The sequence below is a fragment of the Schistocerca gregaria genome, chromosome 3 (assembly GCF_023897955.1).
Source record: "Schistocerca gregaria isolate iqSchGreg1 chromosome 3, iqSchGreg1.2, whole genome shotgun sequence".
Classification (NCBI taxonomy): domain Eukaryota; kingdom Metazoa; phylum Arthropoda; class Insecta; order Orthoptera; family Acrididae; genus Schistocerca; species Schistocerca gregaria.
The window spans coordinates 317,290,747-317,307,509 of NC_064922.1; the positions used below are offsets into that span (position 1 = coordinate 317,290,747).

General features: G+C 42.2%; 1 protein-coding gene across 5 annotated transcripts in view; it reads right to left on the reverse strand.

The window, feature by feature from the left end:
• Nucleotides 1-16,763, reverse strand: part of LOC126353877 (phospholipid phosphatase 1-like) — a 727,736-nt gene that overhangs the window by 22,613 nt on the left and 688,360 nt on the right. For all 5 annotated transcript variants that reach the window (XM_050003068.1, XM_050003067.1, XM_050003070.1 and 2 more), the window contains one exon: nucleotides 5,305-5,459. In XM_050003068.1, coding sequence (XP_049859025.1) covers nucleotides 5,305-5,459 — 155 coding nt within the window. The remainder of the gene's footprint in view (nucleotides 1-5,304; nucleotides 5,460-16,763) is intronic.

Below are 16,763 nucleotides of genomic sequence, written 5' to 3' on the forward strand. Positions count from 1 at the left end.
TTCATCGTTGCGCACCATGTTAGTAAACCACTCGCAGTACTCCATTCTACGATCTGGGTCGTCCTCGTTCATTGCGTGTAGCAATCGTGGGATGTAGCACTTCCACTTTGCTGTCTTCAAAATTCGTCGAACACTTGAGCGACTCACTCCAGTTCACGGGCATAGTGTCTCACAGACTTCTGTGGTGAGCGAGTGAATTGTTGTAACACACGACGGGAGTTAGCTGTACTTGTTACTGTTACACGTCGTTCAGATCGTTTGTGTACATCTTTAACACAGCCTTCGGCTTCAAATTTGTCTCGAAGGCGACGAATCGTTAAACGTGTCTGTGGCTCTGTTTGACACTCATTTCGCCATTGCCGTTGAACCTCATTAATGTTTTCTTACTTCAAAACTGACTTCCTTTCATCGAATGTGACCCTTGCGCCAGCCATGTTTACTCGAGTAAGTAGGTGCAACTAAGAACAAAACACTGATTTTCTGGCGATTGTCATGTGACAAAACAAAACAACGCAATATAATGCTTGTGTGGCGATTGCCGGAACTACAAACTATTACGCTACCAAAGATGAGACAACTCCGTCATTTAGTTCGCCAGTTATGGACTTTTAAACAGTGGATACATCTTTTTAGACCCCTCTCTATACTGCACCTCTGCGAGTAGCCGGTGCTTTAGCACAGCATGATGGTATGTGTCTTGCACCGGCCCGGTGTCGGGGTTTTATCTCCAGCTCGACGTCAGCGGCGAGCAAATGCAGACGTGCTGAAAGCGCAATGTCGTTGCTGGTGGGAGGCACCGAGACCAGATAGTTTGCTTACAAAAGGGTACTGATTTTGACTGAAAAGCTAGATGCCATGGACAACCGAATAGTAGCTGCATGTATCAAAATCCCAAGGTTTGGCTAGTTGTGTGCTACCACCATTAACACTTTGTCGTTGACTGGTGTACATCAGTCAACAGCACACATAAGTAATAGGAAGCTTCTACAACTTCGAGATTTTTTTTTACTTGATTTAATATATGGTCGTTTATTAAACGAGCCAGTGCGAAACGATATTTGTGTTTTCGTTGACTACATGGTACGAATTTCGAGTAGCAATCCCTATGGCTAATTATTGCACGAAATCCCACATAATTTGAAATTCTCCTGATTTCGTATACGATTAAATAATGGTTATTGCTCCGAGGTGATTACTTTATTAGGATGCGTCAGCTTTGAGTAATCTGTGGATCATACCAGATCAGGTGAAATCGTTTCTTCAAGCTACATGCTGAAGTTAATAATGAATGTTCCTTGATATAACAAAAAACCAATTATCGTAGTGCACAGTTAAAATTCTGAACCAAAACGCTACACTACTATTAGATGAAATATGGGATAATTTTTATGTTGAGGTTAACGAATACAACATTGCGACATATCAGTTTTATTTAGTCAATATTTCGATGATTAAGTACAAATGACAAAATTTTCCTACAGAGTAAGAACACATTGATTCTATCCTCTGTTCATACATGCTGACAGCCAACTATATTACATACCTCAATTTCAATACATGCACTCAATATATAGATGGGTTATACAAGTAATTAAACTTTCTCTACTTCAGAGAGCTCCCATGACAACGAATGATCGTAGGACACAAGCTGTGCGAAAACATGTATAAGGACGTAGGGAGGAGAGAGAACCAATAGGCCACTGGAAGAATCACATTTTAATTTCCACGTGAGAGTAACATTTGTTAATTGCGTATGCCGGCCGCTGTGGCCGAGCGGTTCTAGGCTACGGTCGCAGGTTCGAATCCTGCCTCGGCCATGGATGCGTGTGCTGTCCTTAGGTTAGTTAGGTTTAAGTAGTTCTAAGTTCTAGGGGACTGATGACGACGGATGTTAAGTCCCATAGTGCTCAGAGCCATTTGAACCATTCTTTTCTTTTCTTTTTAAATTGTGTACCGTGCTTACGTTCCAGGTTCAAACGTTGCTCAATGTACTCACGACAGCCTGGAGCCGCACTACAGATACCATTTCACAACCATTCGCAGCACTTTTCCGACGGTGGGCTATGAATGTTCAACCATCGTGGCACGACTCGTACCCTACTTCAAGATCGCAGATCGCGTCCAGCGTTCTCAGCCATGTGAAAGGGGGATGTCCTATTTACCATGACGATTTTCAGGATGTTTCGGGCATAAATGCGAATGAAGTTGTGAATTTGATAAATGTAGTCTATCTCTGTAATATCGATATAATCAAATTAGTTGTAAGACTGTGTTTGAGACCACATATGTTCGTCAGAGTAAATCAGATATTATGTTTTGAGGAAAGTCATTGAACAAATGAGATTATGTGAGTGGAAGAACGATAAAAACCAGCCTTTAAGGTAGTCCATTTACAACATTACGTACTGTTGAAGTTTGCTGCAGAAATTTTACAGTGCAGCATATCGTCGTGCCTTATACTGCAAACAATGTCAAGGAAGGTAACTATACACAGGACTTATTAAGAAATATATTTTCTAACTTTGTGAAAAGGTGTATTGTTGTCTTGGGTTAATTAAGCATAGTTAAACTTGGAATCTTACTTCTCATTTATCAGTTGTTAAAATTAGTTCCCTATTTTCATTTCCTTTCAAGATTGTTTGCACCCTCGCATTGCACATCGTGAGTTGTGTACTGAGAAGCATTTTATGCAAACTGGTAAGATGCCATCTTGCATTGCACAACGCAAGTGTGTAACAGCGACAAGTTGCAGAGCAGACGAGCGAGCGTCCCGTGCGCACAGGCAGAACAATAAGTTAAATTATCGTCAAAGTTCACGTCCACCCTAATGCCCAGTGATCGGCCTCTGACAGTGTATTTGTGAAAACAATAGATCAGATCAGTTCAGCCCAGAACCGTGATACCACTCAGACTTCAGTAAAGTCCTATCTTGTGAATTTTCAAGCAATTCTATCAGGAGGTTAGATGCATTAATTTTTATGTTCATTTGCTGTGTAATTCCAATAACAGTTTATATACAGTGATTGTTTGCAGGACTAAGGGTAAATATTAGCAATATTCAGGTTCAACATTTTGTTCAGTAGTCAGATGGCACATGTAAATTTAATTGAAAACGGATTGCTTTCTCGCAGGCGAATTGTTTGATGTACAGGTTATTTTGGATTTCACTCCCTTCAAATTGAATAAATTTTGTAAATTTAATTGAAAACGGATTGCTTTCTCTTAGGCGAATTGTTTGATGTACAGATTGTTTGGATTTCACATCCGTATTTCCGTTCGGAGCCATAGTTGCGTATAGTTCTGTTGCCCTGCAACTAAATTGATTTCGATGCTCGAATAAGTTTTAGATATTTCTAAGACACCAAGTTGAATATTAAATATACTAGCTTAAAGCATGAGTAACTTTCAAATAGTAAGAGTGACATCAACAATTTGAGGCGCAAGTTGCAGTCGGTCTCTCCCAGGATCAATTCCCAAATAGCCATTAATTCGAACTTCTGAATCATGTTCTTCAACCTCGGTACGGAAAGAGAACCTCTCCGTATTCCTTTAGCGCATCGATATTCGCGAAGGGCAGCACCACTATTGCTATTGTTTTTATGGAACAGCTTGACGAGTAAAGCCCTACTCACCTGTCCCACACCCATATAGATTGTCGGCAGTTACGTGTTTCAATCTTATGTCGCAGTGCCAGTACCGGCGTCTAACGGCAAGTCACGACGCTAACACTAATAGCAATGCATATCGTGCAGCGCCCAGTCTAAACGCTAACACTAATAGCAATGCATGTCGTGCAGCGCCCAGTCTAAACAGCATTCCTGTTAAGTTGTGTACCCATATGGTACATAGTTTTTCGTTTACAATGGCTGAATTAGCGAAAGTTTACTTGTAACTGCCCTGTATAAAACTATTATTACTCATAATCATGGCCACGTTCCAGGTTTGAGACCCGCTTCATCAAATAGTTTTAATTTACCAGGAAGCTTCAAAACAGCTCACACTCATTATGTATTCTGTAACTTGTGGTCTAACGTTCTATACACAGATTCCCATCTGTTAATTTAGAATAGTACTTAAACTACAACATCACTCATAATCGCTGCAATCTTTGTGAAGTCCAGCATTTATATTCGTCCACCTCTTAATTTTCTCTTATTCATTGGATTACAAATAACGTTCTGGAGCACTGATTTATCTGCGCTTATTGATTCTCCACCGTTGAAAAACTGCTTTCGTATTATCCTCTTCTCTTCTCAGCATTTGGCTTCAGCTACGTCTTGCCAGTTAGAATTTTCTATTTTTTCTCCCTTGAGCTTTCCAACGAACCTTTACTTGTAGTGTCCTTTTGACTTATGTTCATTGCAGTTTCCCCACCGTTGTTCTACTTTTACTTCCTTCGAATCCATTTTATTGTCTGGTCCACGAGCCATAACCTGTGTCTGGACCATGCATTATCGCAGAAATAAAATAGTTTATTTTAAAACCTCTTGTTGACATTTATTTTGCGACTCATAATTCTCCACTGACATTGCAATAGGACCCTCCCGCTGCTCTTATAATTTAGCCTCCCATTCTACAATATCTAAGGTCGCGGTATCAGTTCTGGAAGAGTTTCAATACTTTCCCTTATTCTGTAACCCGGTATTCTTTATTATTCTTCTCTCATCACTTAGTTTATTTTGTTTTTTTCCATTGCCCATTCTTCTGTGACTCCTACTTTTATTTCACACTGCAGTGCTTCTGAATTCTGTATGTGTAATAGTAACAGACGATAGTAACTGTCAAGACACATTCTTGCCATAAATTAATTGTATCTTAAAATTCTATCTGACATTCTCTTCCGGTTTGATTCGAGTATGGCCGTCGCAAGGTTTATCATTTAGCGCGAACTACCTGACAGCCATTTAAATAGGCGACAACAAAAATATGGATTTATTGTTCTAGGTTCATCATGTGCAGTACAGTATAGGTAATGTCTTCTTCCTTTACATCTTCAATTTTAGTTCGTGCTTTATGTATGGATGAATGTTTTTCAGTTCTCTTTTGCGAGAGGTATCTGGGTTATTCCTCCATAGCTCTGCGTATTCTTTCTCGCCAGTCTTCTGAATAGGTTTCCTGCAGCTCGGAGCAATTTTAAGTATTCTACTCTGTAAACAATACATAGGTGATCCAATTTCTGATTATTTCTGTGCGTTGCGGTTGTACCACCTGCAGTCCAACCATTGCCCATAATGCAACTCCTACGGGCCATTAAGATAAGTAATAAACAAAAAATTGTGTTAATGCCTCAGTGAAGCTACTTACAAAGATGAGAGGCAAGAAGAATGTTCCCAGAAGAAGTGTGGTAATGCTTATGGTGTCGCCCCTGAACTTGAACGAAATTTTTGGGTCACCACAGTAATACCCTGTCTTCGCACTGGGAATAACTCCAGACTCTATCAAGGCGAGAAGAACAGCAACTGAAACAGACGAAGGAGGAATATAAAGATCAACAGGAGAAATCTCAATTAATAAAACAAGTTGAATTACATATCAAAGTACTGTGTAAGCGTGCACGTGAAACAGAATTTTGTCAATTGCAAAAGATGCATATGCAGGAAGGGCGCAGTTCGTAGTAATAGACGGCAAATCATCGAGTAAAACTGAAGTGATATCAGGTGTTCCCCAGGGAAGCGTCCTGGGACCTCTGCTGTACCTGGGTGACAATCTGAGCAGTTCTCTTAGATTGTTCGCAGATGATGCTGTAATTTACTGTCTAGTAAGGTCATCCGAAGACCAGTATCAGTTGGAAAGCGATTTAGAAAAGATTGCTGTATGGTGTGTCAGGTGGCAGTTGACGCTAAATAACGAAAAGCGTGAGATGATCCACATGAGTTCCAAAAGAAATCCGTTGGAATTCGATTACTCGATAAATAGTACAATTCTCAAGGCTGTCAATTCAACTAAGTACCTGGGTGTTAAAATTACGAACAACTTCAGTTGGAAGGACCACATTGATAATATTGTGGGGAAGGCGAGTCAAAGGTTGCATTTCATTGGCAGGACACTTAGAAGATGCAACAAGTCCACTAAAGAGACAGCTTACACTACACTCGTTCGTCCTCTGTTAGAATATTGCTGCGCGGTGTGGGATCCTTACCAGGTGGGATTGACGGAGGACATCGAAAGGGTGCAAAAAAGGGCAGCTCGTTTTGTATTATCACGTTATAGGGGAGAGAGTGTGGCAGATATGATACACGAGTTGGGATGGAAGTCATTACAGCATAGACGTTTTTCGTCGCGGCGAGACCTTTTTACGAAATTTCAGTCACCAACTTTTTCTTCCGAATGCGAAAATATTTTGTTGAGCCCAACCTACATAGGTAGGAATGATCATCAAAATAAAATAAGAGAAATCAGAGCTCGAACAGAAAGGTTTAGGTGTTCGTTTTTCCCGCTCGCTGTTCGGGAGTGGAATAGTAGAGAGATAGTATGATTGTGGTTCGATGAACCCTCTGCCAAGCACTTAAATGTGAATTGCAGAGCAGTCACGTAGATGTAGATGCATTATCTTATTAGACATCACCGGATACCAAAGCGTCGGTTAAGACTATTAAAGAAGTTTACGTTAGCAATCCTTAGACTACATAAAGTAAAAGGCTATTTACAGGTCGATAATTTTCAGTACACAGCACTTTAATAGCTCCGTAAGTGTAATAAAATTCAGTTGTGTACAGTCTCAACGAGGGAGTGTCGGGTATAGGATAGGAGTTATGTTAAAATCTGTGGCCCCTTAAAACTGTTTGGATTGGCCATATTTCATTTCGGACAAACACAGAGGTGCGCCGCTTCTAAAATGCCCATACCCAATAAATGTAGTTCATATACCGCCTCGCAAAAATGTGAAGTACCTCATACATGGTCGGACGTCAATGTAACTTCGTGCACGTACACACCATCGACGGGGATATAAACGATTACAGATGCAATTCTCTGTGACACAGCCCCAAGGGTATACTAGTGTTCTTCGTGTACAGTGGTGTCACCAGGCCTGGTAAGGTACACAGAGGGGTGAACAGTACCATATGGTGAATGATTACTGTGTAGGACAAGGAGATGCTGCATGCTCTTCTGAGACAGCTTATCAACACCTAGCAGGATTTGAAACGGGCGCCACTGTGGGTGTTAATTTACCGCCTGCTCGAATCGTGCCATGCGCACATTTCTAGGACATTCGGGTGTGACAGTGGCCCGATGCTGGACTGCGTGGAAACTTAAGGCCATGCACACTCGTTTTCGAGGTTCCGGACGACCACATTGGCCCATCACAAAACAGGGTCGTCGTACTGTGCACTCCTCCTATGTGCGCCTGCTATCCGAGAACAAGTAATGGGCTACTTGCAACGTTCTGTATCATATTGCACACTAACTGCAGCCGGACAAGTGAATTACCTCCCATGCGTAGGACGCCGTTAATATCACAACAAGAAAGGCTGTTGTTGGAGTGGTGCCTTGACTGCGGAGCATCTACTGCTGATGAATGGTGTCGTGCTCTGAATCACGGTTCTGCACTATCTCGTATCTTCATCAACGGTGAGTATGGTGGAGACGTGATGAGAGGTCTCATTCTTGCAATGTTTCAGAGAGGTGCTCCGATGTTACTTCTGACGTCACAGTGTGGGGAGCCATTGCGTATGACTTCAGTTCATGGCTGGTAGTTATCGAAGGAACCCTGATGGTACAGTACTACGTCACAGACATCCTGCATCCTTATGTAGTAATATTTCGCATATACCAGTATGATAATATTTTTCGACAGGACAATGCTCCTGTAACATGGCACGTGTCCCTATGAACTGTCTGCGTGATGTTGAGATACTCCCGTGGCGAGCAAGATTCACATATCTGTCCCCGAGACCAGCTCGGGCGCCAAACCGAATGGGGTAGCGCAGTGGCTACCACACTGGACTAGCATTCGAAAGGACGACGACGATCCAAATCCGCGGCCGGCTGATTTACGTTTTCCGTGATTTCTCTAAATAGATTAAGGCAAATGCCGGGATGTTCCTTCGAAATGGCACGACCGCTTTCCTTCTCCATTCCTCCGTAAGCGAAGCTCCGTCTCTAACGACCTCTTTGTCGACGGCACTTCAGTCTCCTCCTCCGGCGTCAGCTCTGGTCCAGTGCCCGTACCCTTCATATCAAGGACCAGTTGCAACACCTAAAGGCCACTTTTCCTCAGGAGAGGATACAACGGCTTTATGCCACCAATCCCAACCGAATCAGAGCATACATCCGGACCAGAAGGTTCCAACTTCATACCGATAAGTGGGTTCATATAACCAAGTTCTTTCTAAATGTACCTCGACTTTGTAATCAGTGAAATAACATCACATACCCTCTCAGATCGTGAAGTTTCATTTCGTTTCGTCTTCCCCTTCTGTGTGTGTTTCTTTGGCAGGCAGTGAAAACTGACCCTCTGGGGTTTGGAACTAATTTACTCTGAAGTGAAGTGTGAAGTGAGAGCCTCACTTGAACGAAACTGAGGAAAATCGGCAGTGACGTTTTCATAATGTATATTTCGACATTTGCCTAAATTGACATAGGGGAACCTGAGCCAGGGCTTGCTCTCAATCCTCTAATTCCTCCACGCCGACCAAGTGACCAATTCATTGTAATGGATATGAATTTGCACTTCAGCTAGACAGACAACATTGTCGCGACCCACAAAAAGACTTCATGTCTCTAAGCATTCTGAAATGCCTGAATTTTGTTTTACGATACGTGGAACGTAAACTTTTGCAGTCATTCGCTCTGCCACACCCCCACTATTAATTTGAGATGTTACTGAAAATGTCGTCCGTTTGCATTAATGCACAACTGACATCTGCGAACTGATAACTGTTTATCACGCTCAAAACAACCAGGCGTTTCACGAATAACGGGTGCGGCTTCAGCCGAACGGGCAACCAGCTCTCCAGCTCTTCTGGGATGTATCAGTGTCTTGTACACCAAACGCTTGTAAGAGGTCCATGACTAAGGAATTTGTTGCTAGTGCACTCGAGCAGATGTAATGTCGATGGACTGCCCACGCGCTGCCTGCGATATGTAAGCTGTAAGAGAATCTCAGACCAGAGAGCAAAATGGTTCAAATGGCTCTGAGCACTATGGGACTCAACTGCTGTGATCATTAGTCCCCTAGAACTTAGAACTAACCTAAGGGCATCACACACATCCATGCCCGAGGCAGGATTCGAACCTGCGACCGTAGCAGTCGCACGGTTCCGGGCTGCGCGCCTAGAACCGCGAGACCACCGCGGCCGGCAGACCAGAGAGCAGCGTTGGCTGCAGTAGGAGCTGTGTCAGTAGGAGTAAGTAGTAGCTAGGAGTCTGGTGTATCGAGTTGGCTGGGCCGGTCGTAGGGAGAGATGGCGGTGCCTGAGCGATGTAGTATAAGGTAAAAGCAGCCTCGCGCATATGTAGTAAGGTTATGTCAAGTCCCAAGTAAATGTTTAAAAACTAATCTCTTAATAATAATCTTTCTTATAAAAATTAACTTTTGACAATCATTCGTCTCAATTTAAAGAATTTACTAATTTCTCCAATCCATGGTCATTCCGATTATTACAAAAAAAAATAATCAGTTGTTTCCTTTTATACATGACAAATCTATTGGCAAGCATTGCACTGGGCTGTGCCAGAAAAAATTCTTATAGGAGCAGATATATATGCGTTATCCGGCGACTTAATTGAAGTAACATTTTTCAGTTTATTCAGTATGATCTTTCAGGGCCATGACGCAGCACTGCTGACGTCCAAATGTACCAGTTTAGATTCACAGACAGTTAATTTTTGAAAGGTTACACATGAGTCACATTTTTTATTATTGGTAGGATACAGAATTTATCTGTTGGGAGGTTACACTAAATGTGAATTATATATATATATAATTATTTTTACTGTTGGGGGGTTACACGCTTTATTCCCCCCCCCCCCCCCCCCCCCCCAAAAAAAATGGAATCCAGAGGTGGACAGCAGCTTCTCTAAAAGAATATTCATTACGTAGAGCTCGACCACCGTGTCTGACATAGCTAGTGTTAAAACCTTCATGGACCCCAAGCAGAGAAACGGAGCACCTGTGCCTTTTGTCACATAACAAAATGTTTCTTTTTGCCTTATCTAAGCACTCCGAAGTCGTGTATACGTAGTGTTTTTGGAATTATATATTTAATACATTACGCTAAATGAATTCTCTAGTAAACGCACGCTATGTCGCATACCCAGTAGACCAGCTGATCCCTTCTTCTTGACATTAAGGTGAACAGATATTTTCACATCGAAACGTTGTTTCTAAATAACCTAGAGATTCTGCATGTAGAAGCTGCATATTCGACAATGAACAGGTTCTCTAGCTCTGTCACATTACGTAAGGCAGTAACTTAGAAGGTCGGCTCACCACAAGAAGCTAGGGTCCCCATCGAATATCTGTATCACTTTGCTAGTAGGTGGCATTCGCTAAGTCTGAGCGCTTCATAAATAAAGTTTAACGTTCGCTCAGCATTAGCATCACATAAATCCTTTTCAATGTCTAGTTTATTTGAGTTAAGCAATTATCACTGCCTAAGTACAAAACGTGGAATCCAGATTCCATAATTATTCGAAAGACAGAGCTTTGAAGTAAAACTGGCAGTAGTTACTGTACTTTATTGGTCATCACATTTAACGTGAGTATGTGCGCAGCAAAAACAGTGCACATAGTACAGGTAGACTAAATTGTTACAAAGTTCTAATTACAGAGATAATAGGTTGAAAAAACCTGTGAATCGGTTCCACGTAAGACACTACGTATGCTGGAACCAGCACATTAGCGCATTACTGTAGCAACTTTTTAACTGTTTTTGTAGCTAAAAGACTTGATGTAAGACAATAAACGAAGGTGGAGAAATTTTCACCACAATGTATTCCACGTTTTCATCAACAGCCAGTTCACATATAAAAACAGAACCATGTTAAAAAACTTACGGGAAGGTAGACAGGTGACGTCTTTGGCAACCGCCAATATATCGACGGGTGTTCATCCTGTCAACACGCACATTATCAGGTGAGTGATGAAATTAATAAGGTGGCACGTAAGTTGATGGTCTTTCAACAGAATTTGTCGTATTCTGCGAAAACTTATTGTAACATTTGTTTTTCGACCAACATCTTATATCAATGCTAATTTAAGGTCTTCGAAAGAGGAAGTTCATTTGCGTACCTAACTCCTTGCAGTCGTGGCATGTCATAGGTTGGTCAGACCATTCAGACCGCAGAGGACCAGTGCATTAAGCATAACCGTCACAGGCGCTTACACCAGTCGAGCAAATCTGCTACTGTAGAACATTCCCTTGGCACCGGTCGTCGTACGGAACATAACACGGAGATTAAGACATGCACTGTCAGCTACATAACTTTTCCAAAATATGTCCCGTTTGCACAATACACGAAACGGTGCCAATACAACAGAACAAGATACGACAACATAACAAAAGACCCTTATGCAGCCTCTCTGACCAAAATATATAATGGAGTCCATACAGTATTGCAAAATTTTTCGTCATCCTACGTGTTCGAAAATGGATGCCTAACAGTTAACCATCTGTCCACCAGCATGTAATATAAGCGGCGAGCACATTTTTTTGAATGGGAAGAGAAACGGAAACGATTGTGGGTGACGGATTTTCTCGCTATCCACGATACAAGCGTCCACAATAATTTCAATTATACTACAGTGCGAGGACGTAACAGAGCAAACATTTCGCTTTGGGCCAATGAAACAGCACATCATAATTGCAAAGGAGATACCCATTTAAGAAATACTATTTCTGCTGAAGACCGTCTCAATGTTACGGTAAGACTTTAAGCGATAGACGAAGCAGTGTATTTATTTTAAATAAAAGCTCAGCCTGCGCAGAAAAAGACTTCTTTCAAGAATTTTGCACCAGCTATAAACCCATCCATAAAAGAAACTCTTATTACTTGTCACGTATAGATGCATTCAGCCATTTGAGTTATTCCTAACTACGCGGGCCAGTACCTGCTTAAATGCCGCTGGTCGATACAGCTAGTTTCTTATATGCTTTTAACCACTTGTTGCGGTTTTTTTTATCCGCAATGTTTGGATTATACAGCGTTTCATTCGTCTTCATACTGCTAATTGGTCAGGGGTGTAACAATCTGTGGCGATATGAAATGGGATGATCACATAGGATCAGTTATGGGTATAGCAATGGGCTGACTTCGGTTCACACGTAGGATACTGGGAAAGTACAGAATGGTTCAAATGGCTATGGGACTTAACTTCTGAGGTCATCAGTCCCCTAGAACTTAGAACTACTTCAACCTAACTAACCTAAGGACATCACACACATCCATTCCCGAGGCAGGATTCGAACTTGCGACCGTAGCGGCCGCGCGGTTCCAGACTGTAGCGCCCAGAACCGCTCGGCCAGTCCGGCCGGCGGGAAAGTACAGTCTAGAAAGAAGATTGCATACAAAACATTAGTGCAACCCACGAGGTGTGTGAAATCCATATCGAACAGGACCATTAGGAAACAAAGAAGGGCTGCACGAATGGTCACAGTTTTACTTAACCCTCGGGAGAGCGTCATCGCTTAGGCAATCATTTATCCAGTGCGCCATACGTGAATGGAATGGATTAAAGCCCTAATAAAAGGTACCAGTGGAAAGAATACTCTGTGATGCACTTCACAGTGTTTGCAGAGAATATATAGACGAACGAACACACAGTACTACGGTAAGCTTCCTCTGAACAGATGAAATACTACTACTTCTGCTTCTGCTTGTAGAACGAATTCGAGATTTACCGTATTCTGCAGACCATTGTGAAATGCGTGGCATACAAGTACCAAATATGTAATGCCTACTTTTTAGAGAAAAGATAGGACGATGCTCCAACTTTATCAATTTTTTTGGTAATAATATCTTTTGTAAAAGTACCCATCGAATACTGTCAGAGATTTACAAAGGGGCTTTTTTTAAAGGTAATGCAGTTAATGTTTTCGAGCGTAATACGCGACTAAGCGGTGTCCTGTCTTGCTGGACGGAGCTCTGTAGCTTGCACGGCGGTGCTTGGCAGGCCCGTGTTGATTGCTTCAGTGGGAGTGGAATACCCTCCAAGACCGAAGACCCTGGCCGTGCGGAGACAAATAGACTGCGAGACGGAGATCTGGAGGCTGTCTGTCGCAGTGACAGTGGCATGAATTGCAGACATTTCTTTAGAGCAACATTCGGCAAAAGGCAAGAGAAAAAGGTAATAAAAATGAATAGTTCTCTCTCTACCAGCCATAACCGACGAAAACTCTCTCCTGCTGTCGTTTCGTCCACTACTAAAAATTTAATTGAATATAACGTACCAGTGTTAGTGGAGGGAATTTTTAAAATGTCATCTAAGAAAGTGTGTCGGGCGCTATGCTGGTACGCTGTGCTCCTTTGTTTGCCACGACTGATGGACTACGAGATCTAACACGCAAATAAAGCCTTTTCGGATCCATGTCCCTATAACATATCTTCCTCTTTACGTGAAGAGACAGTCCTGAAACTCTATGTGCTTTTCTGCTACGCCGTGTATATTTGAAGCCTAATGTTCGTTTCCCATATGGCAGTTACTACAGGTAATAATATTCTGTGTACAAATAATTGTGCGTAGTTTGTTGAAAGATTATCTGATTGTTCAATGTAATACTATAAGCCGTTGACTAGCCAACTTAACAAAGCTAAAATAAAACTAGAGAACTCCGTCCTGAACGTATATGCCAGCGTGTGTAGTGCCAACAGTAAAATTCGGAGGCAGTGATGTTACGGCGTGATCGCCTTTTCATGGAGGGAGCTTGCCCCCCTTGTTGCTTTCCGTGGCACTATCACAGCACAGGCCTACATTGATGTTTTAAGCATCTTCCTGCTTCCCACTGTTGAAGAGCAATGGCGACTGCATCTTTCAACACGATCGAACACCTGTTCATAATCCACGGTCTGTGGCGGAATGGTAATGGACTGCCTGCACAGAGCCCTGACCTGAATCCTGTAGAACACTTTTGGGATGTTTTGAACACCGACTTCGTGCCAGGTCTCACCGACCGACATCGATAGCTCTCCTCAGTACAGCACTCCCTGAACAATGGACTGCCATTCCCCAAGAAACCTTCCAGAACCTGATTGAACGTATGCCTGCATGAGTGGAAACTGTCATCAATGCTAATGGTGGGCCAACACCATACTGAATTCCAGCATTACCGATGGAGGGCGCCGCGAACTTTTAAGTCATTTTTAGCCAGGTGTCCGGATACACATAGTGTACCTCCGAATACCTCACCAGATAATTAAATGCAATGTTATCGCAAACTCGCGGTAAACCTATAAGAGACCATGAACCGTGAAGTGTTGAATGTCAGACTGGAGGTCTCATCGTGTATCATACGGGCCGTGAACCGGGCAGTAAAGTCAGTAAGTAAAGATGTTATCATCCCGAAGGTTGGTTTGAATACTGCAGTGCTTTAGGAACATGGTCCTATAGAAGGTGGCATGCCCTTCCTTCCTCCGACCTTTGAAGATACTTACTGAGCCAGTTTTAGGGGAATCTACAGTTTAACAGACTCCGAATTATGGTGCAACTCGGCATTTGACACATTAAGACATCATTGGCCGAGGTGAAAGAAGCGATAGCTGTCAAAAAGTCCTAGTATCGACTGCCGATCTATTTGTAGACTGGCCACATAGCAATGCATACGATGTAGAAACAATATAACAAAAGAATTGCTTAAAAAGCTATTTGAGTTCCAAATACCTTGTGGTCTCCTACACATAACGAGGGAAAGCATCTCGTCAGCGTAAGTATACCTGCGACTCGAGCTATCTTTTCATGACTTTTTGTCATGGTGTTGTAAGTATATTAATGGCCTCGTGGATAGCTTTTCAAATACCGTGAGACTCTTCGCATATAATCTTTGTATGTAAAACAGCTTCAACGTTAGAAAATTGTAGCGAAATGCAGGAAGAATTGCAGAGGTCAATGTTTGGTGCATGGATTGGCAGTTGATCCTAGAAAAGTAATCATTATACAGACGAGGCGGGATGAGGAGCACGGGGGGGGGGGGGGGGGGGGGGGGTGGGGGGGGGGGGGGGAGCTGCGGAGTACTGCTGTAAATGTAGAATATCAACACTGTAGATGGGCATTCCTTGGCAATTTGTGAGAGCTGCTGATTACTTCGTTTCTAATTTATTAGCCCAGTGCTTCAAATGCCAGCCGTGGTGTAATGCTTATCCACTTGTACGTGTACCACTCTAGAGACTGAGAGGTTATTAATTCAGGCGTAAGTGGAACAAGCGGCAGCCGTACTGCTTGCTTCAGTATGGGCACCTTCCAACAGGCGCTTATCTTAACAGGACTTCGGTTGGTCATATATACTGATAACGCGGTCACGATATGCCCATCAAAAAGGTGTCATACCTCGTGCGACAGGGACAGTGTACTAAAGCAGAGATACCGTGTCTGTCAAGGTCTCCTGTTTTTTATCTCAAGGCTATCGCGCACCAACAAATTACATACGAAAAATGTCCTTTTCTGATGAAGGAACGATCAGAGTGTAAATACAGAACACAATAACAGCAGAAAGACAAGAAAGCTAAATTCCTCAGGCATGAAAATCACAATCATCCCAATATTACAATAGAGACTCCTTACAGAACAAAAGGGACGAAGGAATATGTTGGTAAAAGAGTTTACGGATAACTACCAGTATTATGTCACAGTTATGTAGCATGGAAGAAACCAACAGATTGAACTATACGTCTAAACTCTACTATAATATATGACTAATTATTTCAAATCCGTGTCTGGAGTATCTACACTCATGAAAGGAAAGCTGAGGAACTATGATCCGGCTGTTCAATTTGAACAGTATTTACAAGATGATAAAAAACGAAAACGAAGTTATGCAATATGTGGCTTTGGAACAATTTACTTTCTCTAAGGCCAGCGGAAACCAGTTTTCTGGAGAATTCTCCATATTTATAGATAAAAGCGTTGTTATAATATAGGCACTGAAGTTTGATTAAACAATTCCAGCAGCAAGAATATTGATGCTTATAAGACCTAGTCTGTGGCGAAAGCTTTTAAAGCCACAAACTCGAACAAAGAGAGAAACTTTAATTACAAGAATAGTTGAGAAGCTAGTAGAATAAAAATTTCTTCCATTATGGCGTATGTTTTTAAGGGCAGATTAAAACCAAGGCAAATCTAACTTGCGTAGCTCACAGAGATTTCACTTCTATTATTATGTGTTTTGTCAGTGAAGCTAAAACATAGGACCAACTGGCCGCAACTTTAACACTGTATTCCAGAAAGATATAAACGAAATCCAATACGTCACATAAAAAGAAAGTCTACAATAATCACACATATCAGTGATGGAGAACACAAATTTTAGCACATAAATGCAAACTGTAAGACACTACACACTTGAAAAATCTTTGAACGTTGCACCGAATAACAACAAAGAAGATTATGTATACACTAATGACAAATCATGGGATGCTACCATGCATTCATTAGGAAGAAATCAAGGGTCGCACGACATTGTTGGCTGGGAGACTGCTGGCCGCGGTGGCCGTGCGGTTCTAGGCGCTTCAGTCCGGAACCGCGTGACTGCTACGGTCCCAGGTTCGAATCCTGCCTCGGGCATGGATGTGTGTGATGTGCTTAGGTTAGTTAGGTTTAAGTAGTTCTA